The sequence below is a fragment of the Phoxinus phoxinus genome (genome assembly GCF_949152265.1).
Source record: "Phoxinus phoxinus genome assembly, chromosome: 10".
NCBI classification, from domain to species: domain Eukaryota; kingdom Metazoa; phylum Chordata; class Actinopteri; order Cypriniformes; family Leuciscidae; genus Phoxinus; species Phoxinus phoxinus.
In genome coordinates this window covers 35,532,702-35,559,201 of record NC_136885.1, presented here as the reverse complement: position 1 = coordinate 35,559,201, position 26,500 = coordinate 35,532,702, and the positions used below count along the sequence as shown (strand labels likewise).

At 40.1% G+C, this 26,500-nt stretch overlaps 1 protein-coding gene across 1 annotated transcript in view; it reads left to right on the top strand.

Annotated features, from left to right (window-relative positions):
* ext1a (exostosin glycosyltransferase 1a) overlaps positions 1-22,707 on the top strand; it is an 80,138-nt gene extending 57,431 nt beyond the window's left edge. The window contains exons 2-11 of the mRNA XM_079625384.1: positions 5,547-5,640; positions 9,484-9,591; positions 11,248-11,367; positions 13,307-13,439; positions 13,710-13,828; positions 17,455-17,550; positions 17,747-17,836; positions 18,842-19,002; positions 19,817-19,988; positions 21,368-22,707. Coding sequence (XP_079481510.1) covers positions 5,547-5,640; positions 9,484-9,591; positions 11,248-11,367; positions 13,307-13,439; positions 13,710-13,828; positions 17,455-17,550; positions 17,747-17,836; positions 18,842-19,002; positions 19,817-19,988; positions 21,368-21,553 — 1,279 coding nt within the window. The 3' untranslated portion in view covers positions 21,554-22,707. The remainder of the gene's footprint in view (positions 1-5,546; positions 5,641-9,483; positions 9,592-11,247; positions 11,368-13,306; positions 13,440-13,709; positions 13,829-17,454; positions 17,551-17,746; positions 17,837-18,841; positions 19,003-19,816; positions 19,989-21,367) is intronic.
* The last annotated feature ends 3,793 nt before the right edge of the window (positions 22,708-26,500 follow it).

Genomic DNA, 26,500 nt, shown 5'->3' with positions numbered 1-26,500 from the left:
ATAAAGTGTTACCGCGACTGCTTCGGTATCTTCAGTTCTTCTGTTGATGTTGACACGGTTGTTACGCGTTCATGAAGTTGTGTGTGTGTCGGGACGTTAAGTACGGGTTTAATCTTGTTCTGATTACACAGTCATTACGAGCCGGTTGGCAGCGTTGGTGAAACCAGCAGCTCTCATTTCCACTAATCTGATTTAAGGCACACATGCCACCCATGCCAACCGGCTGCTATGGCAACAGTGCCAAATGTAAACATAACAAAGACAGTTTGGTTTCCGCCTTGGTTTCTAGTTCCCTGTTTTTCTCTGATGCCTTTTGCACGCTTGTCAACTTGCCGGAGGAGGTTTGCGTTGGGTGAGCGGCGTCAGACGACCCGCGACGACAGTTTACAGACACACCAACACCAACACCACGCTTTCTTACAGCAGCCGAGCGCTTCGGGGGTACACATGAAGCCTACAAATGCCATTGCGTAGAAGAACCATTTTTGGGTCACGAGAGAAACGTTCAGCGATCAAAAAACATATTTTTCTGAGTGTGAAGAACATTTTAAAGAACCTTTTGTGTAATGGAAAGATTATAGGACGTGCTGCACGAGATTTCAAAATAAAATCAAGATTGTGATATAAATGCGAATCTCGCAAACGGCGATTTATTTGAAATAAATGTTGACGGTCTTGTTAATGATTTGCATAAACATAACATATAAATCAAAACTGCCTAATGTTGCTGAATGAAATGTCGACCCAGGCTCAGCGTTGTGCACAAAATCTTGCTTTTTTATGAAACTAACCCACATTCAAGTGTTGATTATAAAGAATGCATGAAGCAAGAATAAAACTGGGGTTACACTTTATTTTCAGATGTCATTGTTACAGTGTAATTATATATTTAAGTAATTTTAAGCAACTACATGTACTTACTATAGGGTTAGGGTTTGGTTGAGGGTTAGTTGCATGTAATTATGCATAATTATAAAGTACATGTAACAAGGACACTGTAACATAAAAGTGTTACCAAAACACGTTTTTATATTTAAAAAGCAGAAGCTCTATTATTATATTGCATGTTCAGATATTCACACAGCAAAATATTCTGGACGACATGAAAAAAATGCTGGTGCTCGCTGCTAACTCTTTTCAAAAACGCTGGTGGGGAAAGAGATAAGAGTCGTATTAAAAATAATAGTCTGCACACAATGAAAGCGCATGACCTGATAGGATTAGGATGAATTATGAAGTCTTTTGAGTGCCCTATTTTCAGACACCCTATATCAGGTTTCCTCCTGATCCACCGGGTCATCCGAGGTCATTCCCACATCCCGAAACACCTGCCGACTCTCATCTGCGAGCTTTAGTGCAGTTCTGAAAATCATATGTGACCCTGGACCACAGAACCAGTCACGGGTATATCTGTGGCAATAGCAACTATACACTGTATGGGTCAAAATGATCCATTTTTCTTTTATGCCAAAAATCATTAGGATATTAAGATCATGTTCCATGAAGATATTTAGTAAATGTCCTACCGTAAATATATAAAACATGTATTTCTGTGAGTGAATGCAGCACAATCGTGAACATAAATGCACAACTTTAAAGGAGATTTTCTCAATGTTTACATTTTTTTGCTCCTCAGATTCTAGATTTTCAATAGTTGTGTCTCGACCAAATATTGTCCTATCCTAACAAACCACACATCAATGGAAAGCTCATTTATTCAGCTTTCAGATTATGTATAAAACTAAATTTCAGGAAATTGACCCATGTGACTGGTTTTGTGGTCCAGGGTCACATTTTTGTTATGATATGAATTTTTTATATACCGCAATACCAGAGTATGTCTCTTAATGTGTCGTCTTGAATATAAGAATATTCAATATACTGACATGGCACTTGCATACTGCCACTTTATTGTTACTTCTATCTGTTGAACAACTTGTTTGCACAATCTTCTCTTGTACATTTCTAAAAAAAAAAAAAAAAAAAAACTTTTGTTTATTCATATATTTTTTCATATTGTGTTTGTATTTATAATAATGGCACTGTCCATGGAAAATAAAATTGTAAAGGCCTTACAAACCTGTATTAACTCTAGTGTGGAATTTTTCTACAATATGACAGTAAAATAGGGCAAACTAGTCAAAATTACTGCAGTATTTCCTCTCTCAATCAGTAGAAGATGTGGTGAACGCCCAGCCATGCTTTAAAGAAGAAGAAAAAACACTTACGCCGGTAACAATTTATTTTACAGTGTCCTTGTTACATATGTTACATGTACTTACCATAGTAATAATAGTAAATTATGCATAATTACATGCAAGTAACCCTCAACCAAACCCTAATCCTACCCTAACCCTATAGTACGTACATGTAGTTAATAATATTACTCAGTACTTAAATATATAATTACACTGTAACAATGACGCCTTAAAATAAAGTGTAACCAAATCGCCTAGCACTACTTTAGCGTTCAGCTTCTGTGTGGCCGTCCGCAGATCTGCTCGTTCATCCACGCTGAGGTGAAGCAGGAGCGCATTATAATGCACAGCATCACTGATAACTCACTGGAGAACGTGGGAGTGCCGGGGAGAATGTGTAAGAGAGGAGAAGGGAGGGTAAGACGGCCAGAAATCCAGGAATGTCACGTTAGGAATTTCAAACAGCTCCTTAATCCGAGTGCCGACTGAAGCGCTGCTCCGAGCGTTTGCTGGAGCTTTTATCCCACCGTAGTGCAAGTCCAGCGCACAAAGCAGAGGTCGCGGGGTCAAGAGCGTGAGCGGGGGGTTCTGAGAGCGCTCTCCTGACTGTGAACACTTCACATTATGAGGCTAAACGTCTGTAACCCTTCTTAATGCCATGTTGTCTCAAGCTAACCAAAGTTTTTTTATTATTATTATTAAAGCAGAACATGATACACAACACAGTTAGACGATACCATCAATACAAAACACATCAAACAGAAAGAAAATGTAAAATTGTGTTATGTGTATCTTTTATAATATGAATATAGAATAAGAATATAGAATATAATTTATAGGTGAAACTCTGAAAAATTTGAATATGGTGCAAAAGTTCATTTATTTCAGTAATTCAACTTAAAAGGTGAAACTAATATATTATATAGACTCATTACATGCAAAGTGAGATTTTTTAAGCCTTTATTTGTTATGATTGTGATTATGGTTTACAGCTTATGAAAACCCCAAATTCAAAATTAGAATATTGTGAAAAGGTTTTGATAAGCTGTAAACCATAATCATCAAAATTATAACAAATAAAGGCTTGAAATATCTCACTTTGCATGTAATGAGTCTATATAATATATTAGTGTCACCTGGTTATAACTATAATATGAAGTGCGCACCGACAGTCAGGAGAAAGCTCTATAAGAAATGTATAATCTTAATATAGAGCTCTCTCTCTGTGAACACTTCATATTATAAAGCTAAATGCCTGTAACTCTTTTTAATGCCATGTTGTTAAACCAAAAGTTGTATAAATCTAACTGGTGTATGACAAATAGCTACAAACATCTTGGTTGCATTAAAAATGCTAATTTGATTAAAAACTTTAGCGTACTGTTGTTGTGTACAGCTCACTATTATTAAGGAATATTTGAATACAGGCCATTATTTGCTTATAATTCAACGTACCGGAGTCAATTATTTCCGCTTATACTGTGGTTACCTCGAGACATTGTTTAGATGATGTATTTCAAGACATTTGTCAGATTTTTGTCCTTAAAACACTCTTGTGGACTAATTTCTTACGCATCTCATCCGTTGCTGATTCCAAAACATAATTTTAGAGCTTGTAAAGGAGGATTAAGACATTGATAGCAGATTAATGCAGTTATTAATGCAGTTATGAGAGAGAGAGAGAGATTTAGCGATAACGTGTGTGTGTGAATTACCTGAGTCTGTTCTGCAGCAGTTTTGTCTCTAATAGTGTAAGTGTATCTGCTTCAAGATCAGCGCTGTTATTTCCTCGCTAGTGAGAAATGTCTTGTAGCTTTTACATTGCTAAACTATTTTACTGATAAAATTGCCAGAACAGCGCTGACAACACGTTTCTGTGCGTGTGTGTGTGTGTGTGTGTGTTTGAGTGGGAGAGAGAGAGTATGTGCTTTCTGTACATAATAAAACTTAAATTTGTGGCAAAAACATGGAAGTAATTTGTTGTTTTTATCCTTTTGTTCGCTATATTTATTTGCGTGGTCAGTGTCGTTGTGAGTTTTGGTTCTTTAGCTGTCGTCGGCTGTGATATGGTGATATGGAGCTGTAATGCGGTCAAAACCTGCCGGAACTACTTTAGACGTGCGTTTCCCTGAAAATAACTGCATCAACCAATCAGATTCAAGCGTTCAACAGCCCTCAGTATAAGTTATTTTAAATACTATGTGTAAGATTTCAGTGTAAACATTTCAAACTATTTGCTATTTTGCGGTCACATAATACATTACATTACGGTGCCACATTAAATAAATATATAGTTTATTTTATAGTCAAATGTTGCATTTTCATTTCATTTCAATTATATTCTATATGGTTATTTTAAACTATATAAATTACTTTTTAGAAAATATAGATTTTTTATAAATATGTAAATTATGTATATATATATATATAAATATCGACAAGTTGCACTGAACCATGGATGTTTATTTATAATCAACATGAAATCCAAATTGACTGTATATTTCCTTTATTAATTTACCTTCCTGATCTTATCGTCCACAGTTCATCCTTTCACATGTTTTAATACAATAAAAACTATAGTTTTCATATTGTTTTGTCAAATGTAATAATGCATTGGGAGATACAGTATTCTGTTCTCTATTGTATTACCAAAACATTTAAATGAATATAGCTTGACAGTGTTGCTATTTTGGCTTGTTGTGGTTTGACCTTTAGATCTGTTCTCACATCTCCAAACTCACACACAGTTTTAAATATTATAAAGGAACTGCGGAGAAAACGTAAATTTGATGCATTTTAGGTTCTCTCAACTATTGTCTTAAACATTGTCACTACTTTTCAATGAGTTTGTTCATAAAAAATGCACTTTCAGCCAATAAATTCATATTTCTTATTCACAATACATTGATATATTTTGGTAGCTGTATGTATAGCTTTATAGGGCACACTAGGTGCAACAAAGCAAATATATATTGGATTTATTTTTAGTTTCAGACTCTTGAAACCTCAATAACGGTGAACAAAAATCCTATAACCGCATAATTTATTCATGCTGCAATGCAATACATGCTGGAAAACTCACAAACCCTTCACATTCAGCAGCTCATCTGTGTTTGACTCATGTCTGTTGCTCTAACATGAGCTTCATGTCGTTTTTTCCACATTACTCAGCACAACGTCCCTTAAACTGGAAAATGTGTTGTTGTTTGTACAGTGCACGTGTGTTTTCAGGCCATCTGTGTGAGATGTGATGAGCACTAACTGGTTTTCCATAACCTCCTGTTTTCTCGCACCAGGATGTTTTCAGGATATGGTTCTTAATATACTCTTCCTCCTTTTCCTCATCAGGTACGACTATAAAGAAATGCTGCACAACTCCACGTTTTGTCTCGTGCCGAGAGGACGCCGCCTGGGCTCTTTCCGGTTCCTGGAGGCTCTGCAGGTATTTTAGTTTTTTATGGAATATTGTAGTATTGATTATAAATAATTTCCCCCATATTTACATTTTCTTCCTATTGAGTACTAAGGGTACGTTTACACGACAGCGATATGCTTAAAATGGAGTATGCCGTGTAAATCCCCACACCATCCCCATTCACACTGATCTGCGAAAACGACTAAAAACGCTGTATTCTGTCATCCAGGCCAGTAGGTGGCGATGAAACACTATAGACTGAACACGTAATACGCATGTTCATGATGTCAGCGTCTTCAGAGATTCGTGTTTTTGTTGTTTACACGGACACTATTTTAAAAAAACCGGCACTTCGAACCCCGTTTTCAAAAGTTTGCGTTTTCAGGCGCTAAAAACGGCGTTGTCGTGTAAACGAACGGCCGAAACGCATAAAAAGTTTTACGTTTTTAGTAGGGCTGTCAAAAAATTAATCGTGATTACTCGCTTCCAAAATAAAAGTTTGTGTTTACATAATATATGTGTGTGTACTGTGTATAATTATTTATATATATAAAAACACACACAATCATGTATATATTTAAGAAAAATTGGTTATATTTATATATAAAATATTTATATATAATATAAATTATATAAATGTATATACAGTATATAAATGAAAATATTTCTTAAATATATACATGAATGTGTGTGTATTTATACATAATAATTATACACAGTACACACACATATATTATGCAAACACAAACTTTTTATTTTGGAAGCGAGTAATCACAATTAATCTTTTGACAGCCCTAGTTTTTAGTTGAAAATGGTGTCGTGTAAACTTTTGGAAAACGCTAAGTTCACCTTTACTGCGCATGCGTAAAACCTCACTAAAGCTCACTGAGATGACACAGACAGAAAAATAAATAAGTTATCGCTCAATTCTTCTGACAGGATCATTTTATTTAGCAAAATATCTCAGCATTCATTGATGTGTCCACTCGCACTCACTCACCATTATAGAGGGTTTTCACTACACGTCATAAATCCGGAAGTCGGCCATTTTGGAGGCACTGAACGTAAACAATGCCACTAAACTGAATGGCAAATTTGTCTGATTATTGCTGCTGAAAAATGGTCGAGTTTTGGTCTGGACTAATCGGTCGCATCGGGAAAAAACATTTCGAGTTCTATAGACTGTCAAAAGTTACAGTTAGGGGGGGTTTACACGCCACCGTTTTCAACTAAAAAACGTTCAGCCGTTCGTTTACACGATTACGGGTGCATGAAAATGCAAACTTTTGAAAACGGGGTTCAAAGTGTCTGTGTAAACAACAAAAACTCTGAAGACGATGACGTCATGAACATGCGTATTACGTGTTCAGTCTATAGTGTTTCATCGCCATCTACTGGCCTGGCAGCAGAATACAGCGTTTTTACTCGTTGACCGATGGCCAAAACGGAGAGAAAAAGATGCGTTTTCAAACGAAAACGTATTGGTGTGGACAAAGCGTGCCACACAAGTCCTGAAAAGTGAAGCCAAAGCGTCTCGATCGCCCCCCGGTGGCTGGTCCCAGTATAGCTCATAGACCCTGAGTCTTGATCGCCCCCCCAGCTGCTGGTCCCAGTATAGCTCATAAACCCAGAGTCTCGATCGCCCCCCGGTGGCTGGTCCCAGTATAGCTCATAAACCCAGTGTCTCGATCGCCCTCCGGTGGCTGGTCCCAGTATAGCTCATAGACCCAGTGTCTCGATCGCCCCCCGGTGGCTGGTCCCAGTATAGCTCATAAACCCAGAGTCTCGATCACCCTCCGGTGGCTGGTCCCAGTATAGCTCATAGACCCAGTGTCTCGATCGCCCCCCCAGTGGCTGGTCCCAGTATAGCTCATAAACCCAGAGTCTCGATCACCCTCCGGTGGCTGGTCCCAGTATAGCTCATAGACCCAGTGTCTCGATCGCCCCCCCAGTGGCTGGTCCCAGTATAGCTCATAAACCCGCACGCGATGGAAAATAAACAATCAAATTACACTTCAAATAATTTTTTTCCAAAGATGTTTTCTGTCATTTTAGGTCGTTTTTATCACGCTGATGTAAATTTACGTGTTTGTCTTAGTTAGTTATTTGATGCTATAAAACTGGGAATGTGACATCATCATTGACAGCTGTGATTGACAGCTTCTCTAAGCAAAGTCACTGAGGCACCAACAGACTTTTTGGGGGATTTACGGGAGGAGATTGGAGCTTCAGCTTTAATTTCTACATGTCCATAACTGTTTATTTAACATTGACATAATGAGATGTTCTGCAGTAAACTGTGCTAATGGTTTATCAAAACGGGAGTGAGGGCGGGACCTTGATATCGAACCAAATCTGTGCAAGATGTCAGCGCCATATTAGGACTTTGGCGGCTTCACTTTTCACCAATGGAGGAGAGTGAAGGAGCGTCGTCCATCTTTTTTTACAGTCTATAATGTGGACACTTTTAGCCGTAACCGACACTATTCTGTGATGCTCATGCCGGTGTAATATCTATTGTGTGGCTGTGCTCTTTCAGGTTGTCTGGCGTTGTGCAGATATGAGGCTTAACAGGCCATTATATATTGTGTTTTGAATTGTGTGGGAGTTTGGGATCGCCTGGCGCAGGTTCTGGTGCACATGTGCGTCTGTGTCTGCCGGAGCTCTCGCCGGCTTTATCTCTCAGGCCGGTATCGGTCTGTATGTATTTCAGCAGATTGAAGGCCTGGTTAATGACACTGCAGGGATTAGTCCACACCAGCAGGATGATATTAGAGATGAGGGGAGGTCAGATGAGGAGCAGATTAACAGATTAAGGACAGGACAACAGGCCTGTGCAACAATACACACACACACACACACACACACACACACACACAGTTATGCTGGGAAACGGTGGATTTTGTCTTATTGTCTGAGAATGAAGTTATGTTGTGGTGCACCTGGTTATTTTAGTGTTATTTATGTACTTTATTTATATTTTTTATTCAATTTATATATTTTTTTATATTTTTATTGTAAATGTAGTTTTAGTAATTGTGTTATGTTCTTTTGTATTTTTTTTATACCAGTAAATATAACCATTTTTTATACCATTTTAGTTAAACTTATTTCTGTGTGTGAGTGTGTATATATATATATATATATATATATATATATATATATATATATATATATAATGCATATAATATAAAATACAATATTATTTATAAATTATATTTTACTTTATATAATAACAATTATATACAGAATATAAAAATATATAGATCATTTCAGTGTTGCACAGCCCTATATATAAAATACATAATATATAAATAAAAAATAAATATTATCAACATAAATGCTTTATATATGTGTATTGTGTATTTCATATATAATATTTATTAAAATATTTTATATTGCAAAACATATATATTATATATTGAAGGCAATGACACCAGACACCAGAATATATATATATATAGGCCAAAATGTATTTATAAATATATATAACATTTATTGTTATATTTCGCCTGTCTCAGCCGGTCGTGTAGCAGTATCTGTGTCCCTGATGATTATCTCTCGTCCTCTTTGATTGTTGTGACCCGTGAGGCTTCGGTTCAGACAGGCAGAGTCACGCTTTGTGTTTCGCTCCGCCGCTGCCAGATTTCTCAGAGCTCAGGAACACGACTGATCTGATAAAACACACACGATTCTTCAGGCTGAGCTTCTCTGGCTTTCAGACTTTCCACTCCAAGATGCTAATAAAATTTTCATGACGCTTGCTTTATTTACTTCAGCCTGTTTTAACTTGCCTCCCTCTCTCTCTTTCTCTCTGTGTGTGTGTGTGTGTGTGTGTGTGTGTGTGTGTGTGTGTGTGTGTGTGTGCAGGCCGCTTGTGTACCCGTCATGCTCAGTAACGGCTGGGAGCTTCCCTTCTCAGAGATCATCGACTGGCGTACGGCTGCCGTCATCGGGGACGAGAGACTTCTTCTACAGGTACGACTTTCATCATATTATATCATCATAATAGAAAGCAGCTCATCTTACGTCATGCATTCTGTCCAAGCGGCAACCTTCCGGTCTCTCTCTTGAATCCAACACGGAAGCGACTTAAACTGCACTTCATCGACTGGCCTCTAGAGACAGACTGCAAAAGAGAGTCAATCCCCAAAAAAACCATGTTAAAATGGCCAACACAAGCAGAACCGTTTGCCCTCTGGAGACGCGTTCAGTTTTTCCACTATCAAATTCCATCATGTAAATAGCGAATCCGCCATTGCAGGAGCGCAACTGGCAAGAGACTCTGATTGGTTTATTGCACGTTACGCCCAAAACACACCCGTTACTCATCATCCACTCATCCACCAACCCATCCACCCGTCCATCCATCCATCCACCCATCCACCCGTCCATCCATCCATCCACCCATCCATCCACCCATCCACCCATCCATCCATCCACTCATCCATCCATCCACCCACTCATCCATCCATCCACCCACTCATCCATCCATCCACCCACTCATCCATCCATCCATCCACCCACCCATCCATCCACCCATCCACCCACCCACTCATCCATCCACCCACTCATCCATCCATCCATCCACCCACCCATCCACCCATCCATCCATCCATCCACCCATCCATCCACCCACCCACTCATCCATCCATCCACCCACTCATCCGTCCATCCATCCATCCACCCACCCATCCACCCGTCCATCCATCCATCCACCCATCCATCCACCAACCCATCCACCCGTCCATCCATCCATCCATCCAACCATCCATCCACCCACCCGTCCATCCATCCATCCACCCATCCATCCACCCACCCATCCACCCGTCCATCCATCCATCCACCCATCCATCCACCAACCCATCCACCCGTCCATCCATCCATCCACCCATCCATCCACCCACCCACTCATCCATCCATCCACCCACTCATCCACCCATCCATCCACCCACCCACTCATCCATCCATCCACCCACCCATCCACCCGTCCATCCATCCATCCACCCATCCATCCACCAACCCATCCACCCGTCCATCCATCCATCCACCCATCCATCCACCCACCCACTCATCCATCCATCCACCCACTCATCCATCCATCCATCCATCCACCCACCCATCCACCCGTCCATCCATCCATCCACCCATCCATCCACCAACCCATCCACCCGTCCATCCACCCATCCATCCACCCACCCACTCATCCATCCATCCACCCACTCATCCACCCACCCACTCATCCATCCATCCATCCATCCACCCACTCATCCATCCACCCACCCATCCACCCGTCCATCCACCCACTCATCCATCCACCCACCCATCCATCCACCCACCCATCCATCCAGCAACATCCTGGTATCTCCTTGGTAACCACATAGCAACTAATCAGGTGCCAAACCCCCTATAGACTCATCAATCAATTACCCAAGCACTATAGCCAGAAATGAGAGTGAATAAGAAGACTTTTCACTTTTTGGGGTGAACACTTCCTTTAACTTACTCTCGAAACTTCCTTTACTTGCAGAAAAAGCCCAGTTTCTCTGAGTTATTTTAACTGGTGCCTTCCATTGCAAACGCCTGTCAAGTAGACAAATAAAACATTATCTCTCTGCTCACTTCTCTTCACAGATTCCCTCGACGGTTCGCTCCATCCATCAGGATCGCATTCTGTCTCTCCGCCAGCAGACGCAGGTCTTGTGGGAAGCGTACTTCTCTTCTGTGGAGAAGATCGTGCTCACTACATTAGAGGTGAGCAATGAACAACTTTCACTGCGTTCAAGACACGAGGCCATCAAATCCGATCGGATGAATCCCACAAAAACTTGCCTGGGACATAATTTACCCTGAAAACAAACAGAAAATGAGAAAACTGCAGAAAATGATGCTCATTTTAGTACCATTAAGATTTTTGCATCGTGATTATTTTCATGATTATTGAGCACGTTTTCACTCCACAGTTCTCATTACCGTAATGCATCCGGAATCAGATGCAATTATGGGTTTGTTTGTCATTCTCATCATTTTTAAATGATTTAATGATAATACTATAATGAGAATCATCCAGGCACAATGATCTATTTAGTCAAATTTGCATAAATATGCTCATTATGTATAAATATTTTACTATTTAAATCAGTCACAAATACCATAATGAGAAAAAAAAAGCTTAATTTTCTTTCAAATGGAAAAATATATATTTTTTCGGGTTATTTTGCACAAATTCTTTTACCCTCCCAATAGAATGAATTGCATGTGATCCGTCATTTCGGGAGCTATTCCTGCATGAAAACGGATCTCCATCTGGCCGGTCTCAGGCTCTGGTTTCACACGCTTCTCCCTGGAGGAAGTGTTGTAGTTTGAGATGTGCTGGATTGCTGTTGGTGTGTAAGAGGACACCCGGGTCAGGTCTTGAAGGGTGGATCTGTGATACCGAGCATTAATATGTGTCCGTATAAACATGGCTTCGGTCCAGCTGGCCTCACGTTTATGAAAGTTAGGCTCTTTAAACGCTCATGAAATTTGAGCCATGTTAATGTTTGTCAACCGAGTCTAACACGCGATGCCGTGACACAATAGAAAGCATCTTTACCATGTTAATCAGAGGCTGCAACCGAAATCGCATACTTTTCTAGTCAAGTCACCTTTATTTATTTAGCGCTTTTTACAATACAGATTGTTTAAAAGCAGCTTTACAGTGAAAACAGGAAAATAATGCAACAAAGTTTCTTTTGGCTGTACAGCAGATCTAGGGGGAAAAAATTGCGTCATAGTCCAGCTTATGTAAATTCAGTGATGGTTAATTTTCGTTTTAAAAAAGTTGATAATTTAGTACATTTGGAGAAATCGTCTAGCTCAGTTCATTTCTCATATAATGGTGTCAATGCAGGCAGATCAATAAAATTGTTGAATATTAAGTAATATATTATATAGTAGGCAAAAAACAGTAAGTGACAAGAGTTGCATGTCCGTTTTCACAGTACTCTTAAAAGAGTAGCCAAAAAGTACTTGAATTACCTATTTCTACCAGCGAGATTCTGAAGTGTGCATACGATGGACAGCGACGATAACTCACTCCGGATAGACTCCGCCCACACGCTCTTCTGATTGGCTGTGATTTTTAATTGATTTGTGTGCGAGTGCAGTGCACTTGTAGAGAGACTCCGCCCACACACTCTTCTGATTGGCTGTGATTTTTGATTGATTTGTGTGCGAGTGCAGTGCACTTGTAGAGAGCCTCCGCCCACACGCTCTTCTGATTGGCTGTGATTTTTGATTGATTTGTGTGCGAGTGCAGTGCACTTGTAGAGAGACTCCGCCCACACGCTCTTCTGATTGGCTGTGATTTTTGATTGATTTGTGTGCGAGTGCAGTGCACTTGCAGAGAGACTCCGCCCACACTCTCTTCTGATTGGCTGTGATTTTTGATTGATTTGGTTGCAAGTGCAGTGCACTTGCAGAGAGACTCCGCCCACACGCTCTTCTGATTGGCTGTGATTTTTTATTGATTTCGTCACATCTGGTGTGGACAGACAAATTGCTTGTCACTGGAAATGTGTTACATCACGTCTGGACACGGTGTAATAGCTCTAATGAACATCAGTGATTCAGAGAAGTCATTAAAGGGATCATAAAATTGTATCAGAACATCTTGTAACTTTCCAAACTCTTTCTGGATCTCCTCTTCCAGATCATCCAGGACCGTGTGTTTCAGCACAACGGCCGCAGCACGCTGATGTGGAACCGGCTGCCGGGAGGACTCTTCACTCTGCCGCAATACTCTTCATATCTGGGCGACTTCCCCTTCTTCTACGCCGAACTCGGTAAGTGTGACTGAACACCCACTGGCTCCACCTACTACAGTAGCCACACCCCAAACTCTCCTCCTGCTACAGTAGCCACGCCCCAAACTCTCCTCCTGCTACAGTAGCCACGCCCAAATGTTAGTCAATGAACAAACTGGGTCAAGAGAATGTATTTTAACAAAATATCTTACATCAGCTTTAACAACATACTATTAAATCTACTCTATGGAGTCAGTGTTTTATATATATGAATTGTCTAATTAAACATATTGATCTTCTTCTCCACAGGTATTAAACCACAGCAGAAATTCACCGCCGTCATTCACGCAGTCACGCCTCTCGTATCTCAGTCTCAGCCGGTTTTCAAGTTGCTAGTGGCTGTGGCCAAATCACAGTACTGTGCCCAGGTCAGTTATTTATATTATACTATTATATAATACTCTTTTAACATGTATTAATATTTTAAATGAGCTTTTATTTTTATACTTACACTTTCCATTTTATTTTGAGTCAAAATTTTAGTGATCTTGTTATATGCTTTTGTAATTTTTACTCACAATTGCGTGATATAAAGTCGCAATTGCAGGTTATAAAGTCAGAATTGCGTGATATAAAGTCGCAATTGTGTGTTATAAAGTCAGAATTGTGAGATATAAACTATTCTGAGGTAAAAAAATAAAAAAGTCAGTCTTTTTTTCGTAGAATTGGACTTTATAAGAAAAAAGTCTGAATTGTGAGATAAAAAGTCACAATTACGTTTCTTATTTATCATTTTAATAACACTTAATAACATGCAATTGCGACTTTATTTAACGCAATTCTGACTTTATAACACGCAATTGCGACTTTATTTCACGCAATTCTGACTTAATAACACTCAATTGCGACTTTATTTCACCCAATTCTGACTTTATAACTCGCAACTGCGACTTTATTTCACGCAATTCTGACTTTATAACACGCAATTGCAACTTTATTTCATGCAATTCTGACTTTATAACACGCAATTACGACTTTATTTCATGCAATTCTGACTTTAAAACACGCAATTGCGACTTTATTTTACGCAATTCTGACTTTAAAACACTCAATTGCAACTTTATAACACGCAATTCTGACTTTAGAACACGCAATAGCGACTTTATTTCACGCAATTCTGACTTTATAACACGCAATTGCGACTATTTCACGCAATTCTGACTTTATAACACGCAATTGCGACTTTATTTCACGCAATTCTGACTTTATAACACGCAATTGCGACTTTATTTCACGCAATTCTGACTTTATAACACGCAATTGCAACTTTATTTCATGCAATTCTGACTTTAGAACACGCAATTGCGACTTTATTTCACGCAATTCTGACTTTATAACACGCAATTGCGACTATTTCACGCAATTCTGACTTTATAACACGCAATTGCGACTTTATTTCATGCAATTCTGACTTTAAAACACGCAATTGCGACTTTATTTTACGCAATTCTGACTTTAAAACACTCAATTGCAACTTTAGAACACGCAATTCTGACTTTAGAACACGCAATAGCGACTTTATTTCACGCAATTCTGACTTTATAACACGCAATTGCGACTATTTCACGCAATTCTGACTTTATAACACGCAATTGCGACTTTATTTCATGCAATTCTGACTTTAAAACACGCAATTGCGACTTTATTTTACGCAATTCTGACTTTATAACACGCAATTGCGACTTTATTTCATGCAATTCTGACTTTAAAACACGCAATTGCGACTTTATTTCACGCAATTCTGACTTTATAACACGCAATTACGACTTTATTTCATGCAATTCTGACTTTAAAACACGCAATTGCGACTTTATTTTACGCAATTCTGACTTTAAAACACTCAATTGCAACTTTAGAACACGCAATTCTGACTTTAGAACACGCAATAGCGACTTTATTTCACGCAATTCTGACTTTATAACACGCAATTGCGACTATTTCACGCAATTCTGACTTTATAACACGCAATTGCGACTTTATTTCACGCAATTCTGACTTTATAACACGCAATTGCGACTTTATTTCACGCAATTCTGACTTTATAACACGCAATTGCAACTTTATTTCATGCAATTCTGACTTTAGAACACGCAATTGCGACTTTATTTCACGCAATTCTGACTTTATAACACGCAATTGCGACTATTTCACGCAATTCTGACTTTATAACACGCAATTGCGACTTTATTTCACGCAATTCTGACTTTATAACACGCAATTGCGACTTTATTTCACGCAATTCTGACTTTAGAACACGCAATAGCGACTTTATTTCACGCAATTCTGACTTTATAACACGCAATTGCGACTATTTCACGCAATTCTGACTTTATAACACGCAATTGCGACTTTATTTCACGCAATTCTGACTTTATAACACGCAATTGCGACTTTATTTCACGCAATTCTGACTTTATAACACGCAATTGCAACTTTATTTCATGCAATTCTGACTTTAGAACACGCAATTGCGACTTTATTTCACGCAATTCTGACTTTATAACACGCAATTGCGACTATTTCACGCAATTCTGACTTTATAACACGCAATTGCGACTATTTCACGCAATTCTGACTTTATAACACGCAATTGCGACTTTATTTCACGCAATTCTGACTTTATAACACGCAATTGCGACTTTATTTCACACAATTCTGACTTTATTCCTCCCAATTGTGAGATAAAAAGTCACAATTATAAAATGTTTTATTCTGTGGCGGAAACAAGCTTCCATAAGAAAACAACAAATAGCTCAGCAGCTGTTGCATAAAAACCACATTAAGGATGCATTTCCATAAAAGCAAATATCAGGCTTTTAGAAATATGCTCTGGTCAAGCTCAGACACTTCAACTTTATGAATTCTAACTTGAAAGAACAAGATATTATAAGAGCATACAAGAGTTAATTTTGCTATTTTTGCATCAGAGAACTCTTATCTAAATACTTACAGATGTTTGTGCTGCTGTTGTTTGTTTTCCCTCCAAAATGAGGTCATTTCCTAGAATGTGATGTCACTGAGGAACTGGCAGTTGTTATTTTAAGACATTTTACAACTAACAGGATGAGATGTTGTTCCCAAAAACATTACATTCACAAAGTAGAGATCCAAGATGTCCATGTCTTTCTTTCTTCAGTGGAAAATAAATGAAGGTTTTTGATGAACACATTTCTCCATATAATGGACGTCAATGGGCCCCAAACGGGTCAAGGTCCAGATGACAGTGTCAGCGCCGCTTCAACGGGCTTTAAACGACACCAGACGATGAATACGGGTCTTATCTAGCGAAACCATCGTCATTTCACAAATAAATAAACAAGTTTAAGTTTTATAAGCACAAGCGCTCGCCTTGCTCTGTTCTGTGATGCGCGTTCGTGACGTCACGTAATACGCAGTTACGTTGTAAAGGTCACGCTTCTGTGAAAAGTAAAACATTTCTGTCCTGACGAAAATGTTCTTTTAGGCTTTTTAATATTCCAACACCAGGATACACACACGAGATGGGCATTTTAACTGATAAACTGACACAAAGACATTTGAATATGTGTGTATGGTCCTCCTTCCGCACATCTGTAAACACCGACTCGTCAAGCGTGACCTTTACAGCGTAACTGCGTATCACGTGACGTCACGAACGCGCATCACAGAACAGAGCAAGGCGAGCGCTTGTGCTTATAAAACTTAAACTTGTTTATTTATTTGTGAAATGACGAAGGTTTCGCTAGATAAGACCCGTATTCATCGTCTGGTGTCGTTTAAAGCCCGTTGAAGCGGCGCTGACACTGTCATCTGGACCTTGACCCGTTTGGGGCCCATTGACGTCCATTATATGGAGAAATGTGTTCATCAAAAACCTTCATTTCTTTTCCACTGAAGAAAGAAAGACATGGACATCTTGGATGACATCGGGGTGAGTAAATTATCAGCAAAAGTTTTTTTAAAAGTGAACTAATCCTTTAATAGTAGAAATGACCTCTGATGACCTTGTGATCAGATTATTGTCCTGTGGAACTGTGACAAGCCTCTCCCCGCGAAGCACCGCTGGCCCGTGACCTCGGTTCCCGTCATCGTGATCGAGGGCGAGAGCAAGGTGAACCTCCACTTTATATTCTCATCTTATCAAATATGAAGTGTGTGGTTTTACTCGCCGGCGATGATGACACATGATGGATGGCGTATAGATGTGTTGCTGCTGTCGTTTTGCTCTCCGCCTGGAGTGTTTGTTACTGAAGTCAGAGATATTGAGCAGTTCTGGAGAGGTTTCACGTGTTTGACTGCATGTTTAGGTGATGAGCAGCCGGTTCCTGCCCTATGACACCATGAGAACAGACGCGGTCTTGAGTCTGGATGAAGACACTGTGCTGTCGACCACTGAGGTGAGTCTGGCGATACAACAAAGACGTTAGATATGCAAATCATAGTGCTGTTAACGGGAGAAAGTGCAACATGCAAAATGGCGGAATAAGTCCCGCCTTCTAAATAAAAGAGCCAATTGCAGACTGGTAAGGTCATTGCATCACTGCCATTAGAAGCTTGTATGACTGCACATGCACATTGGCTGAAAAATGAAAAAATATATATATATATTCACCAAGATTAGTTCACCAAAAAATTGAAATTTACGGATTTTTTACTCAACCCCCAAAATGTATTTGACTCTCAACCTAATTAAATTAAAGTCCCCCTGCAGTCAATCATTTTGTTCCTTAAAACTCATCTTTGATCACCAAAATGACATATTTAAAAGTTTTTTCCTTAAAAAAATATTTATTCATGTCTTAAAATATCTTGAATGTAACTCGACACCCTTGCCTAATTTAGTATGCGTGGTTCTATGAATATGCAAATGAGCCCCGCCTCCACTCACTCACTCAGAGATCCACTGGTTGACGATCACACGTTGATCTGATTGGTTACACGGTTCTATGAATATGCAAATGAGCCCCGCCTCCACTCACTCACTCACTCAGAGATCCACTGGTTGACGATCACACGTTGATCTGATTGGTTACAAGGTAGTGTGTGACGTCAGAAACACCAGCGATTTCAAACCGTGTTTTTGAGACTGTCTTTGGTTCACTGCAGTTTTAAGCAGAAAATACTCAGCAATGCTGTCCACTTATGAACTTACACATGGTTTAAGCGTATTAAACACACCATATAGACACATAAACAACATTAAAAGCTGGAGTTTCACAACAGGGGGACTTTCAGGTTTTGGAGGAAAACATTCAGGATTTGTGAATGGTGCCCAACGTAGACCATTCTGACAGTCCAAAAAGTGCAATATTTTTCATTGTTAGTTCATGTGAACTTATTGTAATGTTATGTTTGCATGTTCAGTATGTACTCATAGTACATCATTGTACTCATTCCCACAGGTGGATTTTGCCTTTACTGTTTGGCAAAGTTTCCCAGAGAGGATTGTGGGATACCCTGCGCGGAGCCACTTCTGGGACTCTAACAAGGAGCGTTGGGGATACACCTCCAAGTGGACCAATGATTACTCCATGGTGCTGACCGGAGCTGCTTTCTACCACAGGTCAGTCAATAACTCCCTTCCAGAACCATATCTCACGTCATTAGACCTGCAGTGGACGGTAATGATTCGAAACACTCTCCATGAGCAGCAACAAAATACAACAATACACATAAGCAATAATTAAATCACCACACAATCTCGGTGTTTGTCAAAAAACAGTAGGTAAATCGGCCGGGGCTTTTTACGCGGAGAAAAACACTGACGTGGATTTCTGACGGCAATAAAATCACAGACTAACCCCTGTAAATGTTGAAAATACCGTACAACCCCATGATGAGCCATTACCGCCCCAATAGGGCTAAATGTCACAGGTTTTTATAAATGTGTTTAATGCGCCATCTTTTTCTAATCCAGGTATTATAACTACTTGTATGTGACCCTGGACCACAAAACATGGGTCAATTTTTTATACGTCATCTGAAAGCTGAATAAATGAGCTTTCCAGGGATGTGTGGTTTGTTAGGATAGGACAATATTTGGTTGAGACACAACTATTGAAAATCTGGAATCTGAGGAGCAAAGAAATGTAAACATTGAGAAAATCTCCTTTAAAGTTGTGCATTTATGTTCACGATTGTGCTGCATTCACTCACAAAAATACATGTTTTATATATTTACGGTAGGACATTTACTAAATATCTTCATGGAACATGATCTTAATATCCTCATGATTTTTGGCATAAAAGAAAAATGTATAATTTTGACCCTTACAATGTATAGTTGCTATTGCCACAGATATACCCGTGCGGCTCCAGACTGGGTTTGTGGTCCAGGGTCACAAATGTGTTTAATGCGCTATCTTTTTCTAATCCAGGTATTATAACTACTTGTACACACACTACCTGCCCGGCAGCTTGAAGACTATGGTTGACCAGCTCTCGAACTGTGAAGACATCCTCATGAACTTCCTCGTGTCCGCTGTCACGAAGATGCCGCCTATCAAGGTCACTCAAAAGAAACAGTACAAGGAGACGATGATGGGACAGGTACAAAATCGGTGTAATTCTGTCACTGCCATATTTTCAGCTTACTCACCCTACCGTTTACTCACCCTACCGTTTACTCACCCTACCATTTACTCAACCTACCGTTTACTCACCCTACCGTTTACTCACACTACCGTTTACTCACCCTACCGTTTACTCACCCTACCGTTTACTCACCCTACCGTTTACTCACCCTACCGTTTACTCACCCTACCGTTTACTCACCCTACCGTTTACTCAACCTACCGTTTACTCACCCTACCGTTTACTCACCCTACCGTTTACTCACCCTACCGTTTACTCAACCTACCGTTTACTCAACCTACCGTTTACTCACCCTACCGTTTACTCAACCTACCGTTTACTCACCCTACCGTTTACTCACCCTACCGTTTACTCACCCTACCGTTTACTCACCCTACCGTTTACTCAACCTACCGTTTACTCAACCTACCGTTTACTCACCCTACCGTTTACTCACACTACCGTTTACTCACCCTACCGTTTACTCACCCTACCGTTTACTCACCCTACCGTTTACTCACCCTACCGTTTACTCACCCTACCGTTTACTCACCCTACCGTTTACTCAACCTACCGTTTACTCACCCTACCGTTTACTCAACCTACCGTTTACTCACCCTACCGTTTACTCACCCTACCGTTTACTCAACCTACCGTTTACTCACCCTACCGTTTACTCACACTACCGTTTACGCACACTACCGTTTACTCACACTACCGCTTACTCACCCTACCGTTTACTCACACTACCGTTTACTCACACTACCGCTTACTCACCCTACCGTTTACTCACACTACCGTTTACTCACACTACCGTTTAGTCACCCTACCGTTTACTCACCCTACCGTTTACTCACACTACCGTTTACTCACACTACCGTTTACTCACACTACCGCTTACTCACCCTACCGTTTACTCACCCTACCGTTTACTCACACTACCGTTTACTCACACTACCGTTTGCTCACCCTAACGTTTACTCACCCTACCGTTTACTCACACTACCATTTACTCACCCTACCGTTTACTCACCCTACCGTTTACTCAGACTACCGTTTACTCACCGTACCGTTTACTCACCCTACCGTTTACTCACCCTACCGTTCACTCACACTACCGTTCACTCACCCTACCGTTTACTCAGACTACCGTTTACTCACCCTACCGTTTACTCACCCTACCGTTTACTCACCCTACCGTTTACTCACACTACCGTTTACTCAGACTATCCTTTACTCACACTACCGTTTACTCACACTACCGTTTACTCACACTACCATTTACTCACACTACCGTTTACTCACCCTACCGTTTACATTGAAAAAGCAGCTAACCGACTCTCTTTCCTCCTCAGACGTCCCGGGCGTCTCGTTGGGCCGACCCGGACCACTTCGCCCAGCGGCAGACGTGCATGAACAAATTTGCCAGCTGGTTTGGCACGATGCCCCTGGTCCATTCGCAGATGAGACTGGATCCCGTTCTGTTCAAGGACCAGGTGTCGATCCTGCGCAAGAAGTACAGAGACATCGAGCGACTCTGACAAACCCGAGAAACGCCTTCCCTGTGACGGGAAACGGCATCCGGAAAGCCCTCAGAACCCTGAGAACCTGATCAACGGGGGTCAACGGGGTACGGAAACCCCCCGGGAGGGAGCGCATTGAGACGGAGGGGGAGGGGGGGGGGGGGGGGGGTGTTGTGTTCGAAGAAGATTCGTCTCTAACTACAAATATATGAAATCAAAAAGCTTGATTGGAGACCGCATTGACGTTATTTGGCATTTTCACACAACACAAACACACAAAGCTTTCTGTCTTCCACACCCCCTCTTGTAATGCTTTGCCAATGACAGCAGTGACCATGGCAACCTCGCCAGCCACACACACACACACACACATCGGTTTAACTCTGGATCATGTGTTTTGCTGAGGTCGCCTGTATATTTATTCAGCTCACCTTCCGCTCCTCCGGCAAGCGGTGCGCCCCTCTTGACGTCCCGTGGAGAAGTCGCGCGTGTGAAACCCGCACACAACGTCACAGTGCCTGAGCTTTCAGATGGACCACATCTGGGAGTCCAAAGGGGTTTTGTATGAGTGCATAAACACCTTGTTCATGCTGCTTATGTTTGGATTCAGTTTAGGTGTTCCACTAATTGGCCCAAAGTTTTAAACAAAGTTTTTTTCTTTCTGTACAAGCCTTTTTGTGTATTTTTTTGTAAACTGACATAATTTCACTTTTTTTTGTGTGTGGAAGATTTACACCTTGTCCTAACCAGACGCGATAAGATTTCAGAGACAAGCAATTTGTCTGTCCACACTAGACAAAAAAAAAAAAAAAAAGTCAATCAGAAGAGCGTGTGGGCGGAGTCTCTCTACTCACAATCAAATCAATTACAAATAACAGCCAATCAGAAGAGAGTGTGGGCGGAGTCTCTCTACTCGCAACCAAATCAATCAAAAATCTCAGCCAATCAGAAGAGAGTGTGGACAGAGTTTCTCTACTGACAACCAAATCAATTTCAAATCTCAGCCAATCAGAAGAGAGTGTGGGCGGAGTCTCTCTACTGACAACCAAATCAATTACAAATAACAGCCAATCAGAAAAGAGTGTGGGCGGAGTCTCTCTACTCACAACCAAATCAATTACAAATAAATAACAGCCAATCAGAAGCGAGTGTGGGCGGAGTCTCTCTACTCACAACCAAATCAATTACAAATAAATAACAGCCAATCAGAAAAGACTGTGGGCGGAGTCTCTCTACTCACAACCAAATCAATTACAAATAAATAACAGCCAATCAGAAAAGAGTGTGGGCGGAGTCTCTCTACTCACAACCAAATCAATTACAAATAAATAACAGCCAATCAGAAAAGAGTGTGGGCGGAGTCTCTCTACTCACAACCTAATCAATTACAAATAAATAACAGCCAATCAGAAGAGAGTGTGGGCGGAGTCTCTCTACTCACAACCAATTCAATTACAAATCTCAGCCAATCAGAAGAGAGTGTGGGCGGTGTTTCTCTACTCGCAACCAAATCAATCAAAAAACTCAGCCAATGACAAGAGAGTGTGGGCGGAGTCTCTCTGCAAGCGCACTGCACTTGCAACCAAATCAATCAAAAATCTCAGCCAATCAGAAGAGTGTGTGGGCGGAGTCTCTCTGCAAGCGCACTGCACTCCCAACCAAATGAACTAGAACATAATCAATTTCATAAATATTACACCATTTAAACATTATTTAAACACATACGAAGTGACTGAAACTTTGAAATCTTTGTCATAGAATACACTTGTTTGCTCAGTTCCCTTAAAGATCTGAGGTGACTTATCAATTGTCGCTTTCAGTTCGGCTACAAAGGTCACGCAAAATGATATTCAAACTCAAATGAACTTAATTTAGCAGTAAATAAAGCACATAACCAGTACCTGAGATTATCATTATCAGATTGTATGTAGACCTTTCAAAATAGAAATGGTTTCTAACGTTGTTAGGACAAAAACTCTGATAAACATGGACAATATGCCTTTTATCGCGCATGACATCTGGCCAGGACACGGTGTTAAATCCAACGGCACAAACATCTCGTTCCCGGTCTTATAGTGTAATGCCATTTCATGTTCACACTGCAGATAATTCAGATGTCACTCCACTTCGTTCTGAATTTGTTTATTTGAAAGTGACATGCATTTGACATCTCACTTCAGACAACCGCTTTTACGAATCAATCTAACTAGCAACTAGTTGTCAATGCAGTGACATTTCTGAATGTTAACACATTGTTTTCTTTCTTCAAAACCCCGAACGTGATGGATGTTGTCAGTCGTGACTCATGAGACACCCGATGTTGTTTCAGTGTTTACGTGGCTAGTATGTATTTCTAGAATCACACACTCAATGACTCGAGTCTACGTAATTTTAAAGAGATATTTAACACTAGTTTTTTGCATTTACTCTCAATGTTGTAGACGGAAGGAGAGAGAAAAAACAAGCAAATCAATGAAACAACTGAAAACGCTTGATTAGGAGAGATCGACATCCATTCAGAGCTTCAGGTCGAGTTTGGAGAACGTCTTCCATTGATTTTCTGTTGAGAAAGAGATGTTAACTCTCTATCGCTCATGTTCTTCTCGGATTGAATGGATGGAGCTGGTTATCCCAGAGGAGTCTGAGGCAAAAGCCAAACAATCATTCACTTTAACATGGTCTTTAGTCAGAGTAGATGATATATTCAGTGCTTTGTGAATGCAAACAAGACAATGAAAATGACATGACTGCATAAAGACAGGACTCAATGATCTTCGTCCTTGAAATTGAATATGGCGTCTACGCTAGGGACACTTCACCTCTGGAAAGATGAATGTGTATTTAAAATGGATGATTTATGTAGTAGAAATGTAAAATTATTTTTAAAGTTGGAGTCTTCTAGACTGAGAAAAGCCAGAAAATGTATTTGTGGCTCGTGTGGATGAAAGACAACAACTCCCAGAATGCACTTGCTTCGCTGCCCTACGAGGCCACGCCCAAGCCACGCCTACCGGTTACAGCGCAGTTAAACAACAAGGCTAGGCTACTAGTTGACTCGAAACTTAAAAGACACCATTTTATCGTGAGTGTCCGTGACGAGTCTGCCCGAGATTTTCCGGGATTCGGCCTTTGCGCTCTACAGTCGCCATTCCTCATGTTTACTGCGGCGAGCGGGACGAGACTGACAGGCCGCGGGAGAACGGCGCGAGGCCGGTGGCGGGATTACTGATGAGCGGCGCCTGCGGTCTCGTATCTCTAACGGAGGAGCGGGAATTTTCTTAGCAATGTTAAAACGCACATTAACTGATCACTTGTTTAGCGTTCATGTAAACACTACATTCAGATTCACCAATCGGGATGAGTTCAGTTAGATTGAAACAAAAGGTGAGCATGTAAACAATGAATGGCGACCGCAGAAAGCAAAAGCCGAATCCCGGACATTTTGGACGATCTCGTCGGCCGGGAAAAAGAGGATGGTCACCGCTACTACTCCGCTTTCTCCACAGAACAAGAGCCCGTTAGCCTAGCTTCCAAATAAAAGATGGCTGACACTATCTGTACTTTCGGTGAGTGAGATCCCTCCTCTATGGGCGGGCTGAAAACATGCGGATCTAGCGCCCTCTACTGGCTGTAGTCTCGAGCCTCTGGACAAAAAAGCCTCCGATGATGCAAAATGATGATTTTTGCGTCATCTGAGGATTTTTTCCAGACCAAAAATACGCCATTTTACTCATTACATGCAAAGTGAGATATTTCAAGACTTGGAATATCTCACTTTGCATGTAATGAGTCTATATAATATATTAGTTTCACCTTTTAAGTTGAATAATTGAAATAAATGAACTTTTGCACCATATTCTAATTTTTCGATAAAAAAAAAGAAAGATCAAAAGGATAAACGATGCATATTTATTTTCACAGCCTTTTTTTTTTTTTGCTCCTAATAATTCTGCATATTTGCATGGCGATCATCTGATAGGACGATGCTCAAGAGTGTTGAAACATGTACATGTGAAAATGCAGAACAGAATGTGGGAAAACGCATTATTTAGAAGAGTTGGGTGTTTACGGTCGCCATATTCATGTAGAATTGAACTCGTGTGTGTTTGCATGAATGAACTGAGTGGTTCTCCGAATAAGAAAGCGGTGTTGTGAGGATATATCCGGATTCAATCTCGCGTTTCTTTCTGTCGTCTACAAATGAACGTGCCTTTTGTCAAGACACTTCTAGTGTTATTTTGTTAGCCTTCGAGCGCACAATCTCCTCTTCCTCGACAGCACTGATCTTCTTCTTCTCCTTCTTCTCCTTCTTCTTCTTCTCCTTCTCTTGGTTCAGTTTTCCTCGTCTAACACTGGAGTTTTCCTGATGGTTTCTGACATTCCTGCTCTCACTCGGCCTCGTGTTCATATGTGTGTTTAGCACACACGAGGACTCATTTTAACTCCATTTTGATTCTTTGCTTCATCTCTGGATTCCTTTATTTTACAGCATTACAGACAATACAATAAAAATTCAGATTTTTTAAGATATAAAAAATGCTTTTATAAAAAAGAAATAAATGATATTTGATACATTTGTGTGTGTTTTGTTGATATTGAGTTTGAATTGTCGTATCGTTTTGTTTGGTGGAGCATTATGCATTATTGATGGAGACACTATTTCGGCTTAGTTTAAAAGAAATATCATGTTTTTGTGGTACAAAATTATTATTATTTTTATTCCAAAGACAAATGCTATTGTTTGTAAAGATATGCATTTATTTTTTAGATTTTCAATCCCTCCTCAACCAACCCGGAATAAACTGCCTTAGATGATGTTGATTAACAGTAATGGCACATACAAATAAATAAATAAAATATTAAATGAAAAGATAATAGGAATAATAATAATGACACAGCTAATTTTTTTTTTTTAAATGCAATAGTTAAATAATTACAGTGTCATTGTAGAAAAAAAAGATAGAG